The sequence below is a fragment of the Palaemon carinicauda genome, chromosome 19 (assembly GCF_036898095.1).
Source record: "Palaemon carinicauda isolate YSFRI2023 chromosome 19, ASM3689809v2, whole genome shotgun sequence".
In the NCBI taxonomy this organism is placed as follows: Eukaryota; Metazoa; Arthropoda; class Malacostraca; order Decapoda; family Palaemonidae; genus Palaemon; species Palaemon carinicauda.
The window spans coordinates 120,706,495-120,713,994 of NC_090743.1; the positions used below are offsets into that span (position 1 = coordinate 120,706,495).

General features: G+C 35.4%; 2 protein-coding genes across 3 annotated transcripts in view; both read right to left on the minus strand.

Annotated features, from left to right (window-relative positions):
• The window catches only part of LOC137658797 (patj homolog), a 673,578-nt gene that overhangs the window by 459,699 nt on the left and 206,379 nt on the right, over positions 1-7,500 (minus strand). The window lies entirely within an intron of this gene.
• Positions 1-7,500, minus strand: part of LOC137658799 (acid phosphatase type 7-like) — a 13,800-nt gene that overhangs the window by 4,270 nt on the left and 2,030 nt on the right. Inside the window, exons 2-8 of the mRNA XM_068393847.1 lie at positions 6,899-7,035; positions 5,205-5,399; positions 4,653-4,785; positions 3,317-3,392; positions 2,487-2,584; positions 642-825; positions 213-355 (exon numbers count right to left, since the gene is read on the minus strand). Coding sequence (XP_068249948.1) covers positions 213-355; positions 642-825; positions 2,487-2,584; positions 3,317-3,392; positions 4,653-4,785; positions 5,205-5,399; positions 6,899-7,019 — 950 coding nt within the window. The 5' untranslated portion in view covers positions 7,020-7,035. The remainder of the gene's footprint in view (positions 1-212; positions 356-641; positions 826-2,486; positions 2,585-3,316; positions 3,393-4,652; positions 4,786-5,204; positions 5,400-6,898; positions 7,036-7,500) is intronic.

Genomic DNA, 7,500 nt, shown 5'->3' on the forward strand with positions numbered 1-7,500 from the left:
CAGATGTAGTGAAGTATTAAAGCAGTATTAAATAGATACACTGGACATCTATATTAAAATAGCCACACCGAGTGAAATAATACTCTGCTAACTACACCGAGATTGAAAGCAAAAGTGTCATAGGTGATGATTAATTTTGTACGAAGAGTACATAGAATGTATTTTTTTTTTTATTTATTTATTTATTTTTTTTTTAGAAGACAAATACTCACAGGTTGAAGAGATCGTATCCCACTCTTGTTCGGCAGTTGACATTATAGCAGTCATCATGGCAGACTGTAGAACAATACATTGGACGGTGGCCATACAAGATGATCCAAGGCCTTTCAGCTCTGTTTTCTGGTTTTGTTGCTTCCTTTAAAGAGCAGGAAGAAGTGAGAATAAAAACGTCTATTTGAAATCCAAGTAAAGTGCTCATTGAGTGAAGGAGATTGGAAGATTAATGGCTATGGAATTTACCTGAAGTCTGCAAAACTGCCTCTTAGAAGGGGTATGTAATTGTATATTTATCCAAATCAAAGTTATTATGAGGAGATATAATGAATTAATGAATATATACAATTCAAATAAGGGAGTTATTCCAACGAGAGTCTAATCTTTGACTATTCCAAAAAGCTTTACCTTTCACTAGTCTAACTGACCTTCAGATCATTTACAAGCCATTCATGCTGTTTCTGAACGGTTCCAAAGAAGTATAGAAACAGGTAGTAGAGTTCTGTGTTGATGCCAATGAAATGGACTGGGCCCATGTTCCAACTGTAGTACAGACTCCATGAGTTGTTATGTCGGGGCATGTGGAACCTGTGCTTGTAGTTTCTGAAATCTCTGCAAGGGAATGTAGTTTTTAGGATACTTGAGTTTATTGAGATGGTATACATAGAGATTTAAAGGTTTAAATGTGTAAAGACCACTCATGAATGGTATAGACAAGAGACAGTGATAATGCCCTAGCTAGCAGGACAATGTCTTAGAGACTGACCATGTATACTTATGGTCAGCATCTAAGCCCCTCTCCACCCAAGTTAGGACCAGGAATGGCCGGGCAATATAGGTAGACTTATAGGCTCCCCCAAAGCCTCATCCTTAGCTCACAAGGATGGTGAGGTAGCAAACACTACAAGAAACTTACCGAGTTTGAGCGGAACTCTAATCCAAGTTTTGCTGAACACCAGGTAAAGGACGTTTCCAATAGGTCAGCACAAAATTGTTTTGATAAAAATAAATCAAATGATTTACTTTGTAGGGATGATTATTGTGAATTGTTACTTGTTCCTATAGTCACAATAATATCCCCTGACAAATTTCAAACTAAACTAACTTATAATAACTTTAACGGGATATGTTGTGACCGCTGTTAACGTGGTAGACAACATTGTTGGCTATGACGTCATTGGGGGGTGGGGCTTATTTTGCCCGGAATCTCTGCAGACTTTAGTTACAAGTATTACTTGCTCGTATCTTTTTCTGGTTTTCAGGACTGATAGACCAATTGATAGATTAGTCTCTCTGAAGAATGTTGCTCACTGTAGTTTTGAGGGTGTATTATTGTCAATGAATATAATGATGATAAAAGTTGATTTTATTCCTTCTATCAAGTAGGTTATAAAATCAAATCCTTTTGTTTATTTATCTGTGTGCATCTGTCTGTCTGTGGACGGGATTACGTCAGAACCACCCGACGGATTTTGACGAAATTTTCATCATAGACTCCATCAAATTTTTGAGATGATCCGGATTCTAGGACCGGATTTGTATTTTTTTTTTTCATCATTTTAAAGATATCGTCCGAACAAATCGACGGATTTCGACGAAATTAATGTTATCACCAAATTTTGATAATGGATAGTTAGATATTATGCCTCGGAAGAAACAAAGAAATTTTTGAGTTAATACAGATCAAGATCACAATTGTGGATCAACATTGCACTTTTTACCATCTAAGGAGGATATACTGTCCGTAGACTTTAGATAAATGTTACATACATATACCAAGGTACTTCCCCCAATTTTGGGGATAGCCGACATCAAACAAATTAAAAGAAAAGGGGACCTTTCTCTCTACGTTCCTCCCAGCCTGACAAGGGACTCAACCGAGTTTGGCTGGTACTGCTAGGGTGCCAGAGCCCACCCTCTCCTGTTATCCACCTCAGATGAAGCTTCATAACGCTGAATCCCCTACTGCTGCTACCTCCGCGGTCATCCAAGGCGACCGGAGGAAGCAGCAGGGCCTACCGGAACTGCGTCCCAATCGCTCGCCATTCATTCCTATTTCTAGCTCGCTCTCTTGCCTCTCTCTCATCTATCCTCCTATCACCCAGAGCTTTCTTCACTCCATCCATCCACCCAGTAGATTAAATCCACGGCCAGCCTATGAATAAAAAAAAGTGTTTCGTCCGTAGAATAGAGTAAAATGTCGGCAATGTTCATTGTCGTAGGTCTGCAATCTCTGATTACTCTTGTTTTACATATTTTACATATTTACTCACATGTCCATTTCATGGTTCCCTGGAACAGTCATGTAAGGAAGGAGACTGGCTATCGGCTGGATCTGCCTCATGAATTCGTCCCCAACTCTGCCGTTGTCCTGGAAAGAAGAAGAGTCCTTTTATGCATTGCGTGTTTCAAACGTCTATAAGAAGGGAGGTGTAACTCCTTTTCATTTACAGATAGCATTTTTTAATTATGGAATATTTTTTTTTGAATGACGGAGTACATTTTTTGAGTGGGGCATACATTTTTTTTTAATAAACACAATTTTTAGAGTGACGGAATACATTTGTTCAACACTGTCGAATGACGGAATACACTTTTTTAAATTATTTTTTTTGAATGACAGTTATTTGAATAATGAAATGTACTTTTCGAATAACAGTACACTTTTTAGAATGACGGAATACACCCTTTTTGGATGACAATACATTTTTTTGGAAATACTGCATTTTTTGAATGACTACATTTTTTTTGAATAACTGAATGAATTTTTTTAGAATGACAAAACACTTTTAAATGAAGGAATACACTTTTCGAATGACAGTACATTTTTTTAATAACTGAATAAATTTTTTAGAATGACAATACACTTTTTTAAAGGAAGCAATACACTTTTCGAATGACAATACATTTCTTTTAATAACTGAATAAATTGTTTAGAACGACAATACACTTTTTTTTTTTTTTTTTTTTTTAAATGAATGAATACGTTTTTAGAATGACAATATACTTTTTGAATGACAGTAGGCTACACTTTTTTGAGTGGTAATACACTTTTTTTTTTGAATGAAGGAATACACCTTTTCGAATGACGTCATACACTTACGTTTTGCATGTCATAGGCAAAGTCTCCCACATGAATGATTGCGTCATACATTCCCATTTGGACCTCGCTCTGCAATCTGCAAGATAGTGGGAGTAAGATCTTGAGATGTGGGAGCTTTTAAAACTTCTGAATATTTTAGTATTTCCGATTTCTACTTTTGAGTTTTATGAAGTTTATTCTTAAGATTTAGTAATCTCATTTTTATTATTATTATTATTATTATTATTATTATTATTATTATTATTATTATTATTATTATTATTATTATTACTTTCTAAGCATCAACCCTAGCTGGAAAACCAGAAGGCTATAAGGCCAAGGGCTCCAACAAGGAAAAATAGCCCAGTGAGGAAAGGAAATAAGGAAATAAACTACCAGAGAAGTTCGAGAATAATGATAATATTGAAATAAATATTTCATATATAAACTATAAAAACTTTAACAAAACAAGAGGAATGTACGTTGTTGATCATTTTCCTCTTAGTAAGTAAACTGCTGGAGGTGGTAGTTATTGGAGATATGTTAGTTAAGATGTCTTGTAGAAAAGGGACCCTTATGGAGTTCATGGGATCTTTCTTCATATAAATGACGTTTAACTTTTCAATTTAACGTTTGTTAAATATTTTCGTTATTCTGTTTATGTTTAATGCAGGTTGCTTAGTTATTGTTATCGTTAACATGTTGAATAGATGTAGAGATTTGAGCAAAATAGAAGGGTGTAGAAGAAAGTTTATGTAGTAGTAAACATATATTACATGGTCACCAGACAGGCATTAGCATCATTATTACTAGGTCAGCCACAATCTTAGTTGGAAAAACACAATGCTGTAAGCCCAAGGGTTCCAACAGGGAAAAATAGCCAAGTGAGGAAAGGAAATAAGGGAATAAATAAACTGCAGGGGAAGTAATGAACAACCAAAATAAAATAATTTAAGAACAATAACATTAAAATAATCTTTATATATAAACTGTAAAATCATCAAAAAAGAAAAAAGGAGATAGAGTAATAGGATAGGGTAGTGTGGCCGAGTGTACCCTCAAGCGAGAGAACTCTAAACCAAGACAGTGGAAGACCATGGTACAAAGGCTACGGCACTACCCAAGGCTAGGGAACAACGATTTGATTTTGGAGTGTCCTTCTCCTAGAAGAGCAGCTTATCGTAGCTAAAGAGCCTCTTCTACCCTTACCAGGACAGAAGTAGCCACTGAAAAATTACTTTGCAGTAGTTAACCCCTTGAGTAAGGAAGAACTGTTTGGTAATCTCAGTGTTGTCAGGTGTATGAGGACAGAGGAGACTGTTAAAAGAATAGACCAGACTGTTAAAAGTGACTCTACCTCGGGAGTGACTGTGCATTCTCTGACCCCATGTCACCAAACATGGCTATCCTCAAGGGCCAGTCTGTGCCGGATTTCCAAGTCTTGAAGGTAAAGAGGTCTGACCAGCCGTATTCGCTGCCGCAGTGATAGACTGTGAAAGGGGGAAGAATGAATAAATGTTGAACATTTTGAATACAGGAAAGTTTGAAGAAATGGAGGAAATACACATTTTAGAGCGAGATATGGAGTGATAAATCATAGAATAGGGAAAAGCAAGAGCAATTTTTTTATGTATTTGATAATGGAAGAAATTTATTTGTTGAAACATTGTTTTATATTTGAGTTTGGAAATTTATCCAATTATCAAAAGACATAATAATGTATTATAAAATACTCAAAATGAATTCTAAATGAATTATAAAATAAAAAAAAATATGATACACCATAATAAGAATATACGCTAATTAGAAACAAAAAAATCTTTTTAGGGACAAGGAATCAAGAGGCCTTGTGTGCTCTTACGAACTCTGTCCAACCAACAGAAATCAGAACAGTAAATCCGTGACTCACAATATCTCGTATCAGGCAGCAGATTCCTGATGGTCACTTTATGCATAAACATCACCCGGAGCTCGAACCCGAGGTTCGTGAAGTTCTTCGGGTAACTCTCAACCATGGCGTCGAGCGTGTCCGTTCCATATTCCACGATAGAGGAAGGCGTGAAGTCCTTAGTGACCCAGCTGATCACCATCTCGTCGTTCGTGTCTATGAGGGGGGATGATGTTTGCTGATGGTTAAGAGTGTGATAGCTTATCATGGTGTTTAAAGGTTACTTATGAATGGTAGAAGCAAGGGACAGTGACATAGCAAGCAGGACAATGCCCTAGAGACTGACCATATATACATATGATCAGTCCCCAAGCTCCCTCTCCACCCAAGCTAGGACCAAGGAGGGCCAGGCAATGGCTGCTGATGACTCAGCAGATAGACCTATAGGCTCCCCCAAAACCCCCATCCTTAGGTCACAAGGACAATGCCCTAGAGACTGACCATATGTACATATGATCAGCCCCCAAGCTCCCTCTCCACCCAAGCTAGGACCAAGGAGGGCCAGGCAATGGCTGCTGATGACTCAGCAGATAGACCTATAGGCTCCCAAAAACCCCCATCCTTAGGTCACAAGGATTGTGAGGTTGCAGCCACCAAAGGAACTAACGAGTTTGAACTGGACTCGAACCCCAGTCTGGCGTCTACTAGTCAGGGATGTTACCACATCGGCCACCACAACTCTATGAGTTATGAGTAACCAAACCATTATTCTCTAGGCTTGGGCAGTGTCATAGCCTTTATACCATTGCCTTTCATTGTCTTGGGTTAGAGTTCACTTGCTTGAGGGTACACTCAGGCACACTTCTATCTGTTTCCTTATTAACTTTACTTACTGGGTTATAGTTCCCCGTTGGGGCCTTTGGGCTTATAGCATCCTGCTTTTCTAACTAGGGCTGTAGCTTAGCAAGTAATAAGAGGTTATTATTATGGGGTTATGTGAGAGAGAAGTTTACATTAATGGTTACTCTATTTCATCTCGTTTGTTTTACAATAAATTGGGCAAGAATACTGATAAAGGTTTTGATTGTTATTTAAAATTTGATTACTTAACGAATGGTTAAATGGGGTCTTTATTTGATAAGTGATTTATAGTATAAGAAACCCTATCTTTATTGAAATATGCATTATTTTCATGCTTGTTAATATTCTATATAAAAGCAATAAGCTTATAGCTGACGTATACATTACTTGATAACAGTAATGAAAAAGTTTGTTAATTATCTGTAATTTTTAAGAATATTAAAATGAAAACGTTTGTTAATTATCTGTAATTTTTAAGAATATTAAAATGAATACGTTAAATATCTGTAATTTAAGAATATTTAAAAAAAAAATTTTAAATATCTGAAACTTATTATAATGAAATAAAATAGTTTGTTAAATATCTAATTAATAATAATTGATAATAATAATTGACAAGGATTAGTAATAATAATAATAATAATAATAATAATGATAATAATAATAACAATTAAATTAGTGATAATGTTTAATAATAATAGTTAATAATAATTAATAAAAATGATAGGTAATAATTAATAAAAATAATAATAATAATTAATAATATTAATAATAATAATAATAATAATAATAATAATAAATAATAATACATTATTTAGCATTAATTATAACCTCATTAGGATGTATATCCTTACCTCCAATAGCGATATGGACCTGTTGTGGCTGATAGTCCGGTTGTTCAGCATGGGCCTGTCGCCAACAGCCGCAGCTTAAGGCAAACACGAACGCTAGGAGCTTGGCCGTACATGATCCCATGTCGACAGCTGTTGTCCTGAGAGAGATTATTATTATTATTATTGATTTTATATGTATATATATATATATATATATATATATAAGGTCATTTGATTCTGTTTGTTTGCCATTCTTTACAAGGTTTTTGGGCTATTTTCCTCCCTCTTCACTAAGTCGTTCTTTTGTATATACAATATATATATATACATATATATATATATATATATATATATATATATATATATATATATATATATATATATGTGTGTGTGTGTGTGTGTGTATATATATAGTATATATATATCTATATATACTATATCATCATCATCATTATCATCATCATACGCCTATTGACGCAAAGGGCCTCGGTTAGATTTCGCCAGTCGTCTCTATCTTGAGCTTTTAATTCATTACTTCTCCATTCATCATCTACTTCGCGCTTCATAGTCCTCAGCCATGTAGGTCTGGGTCTTCCGACTCTACTAGTGCCTTGTGGAGCCCA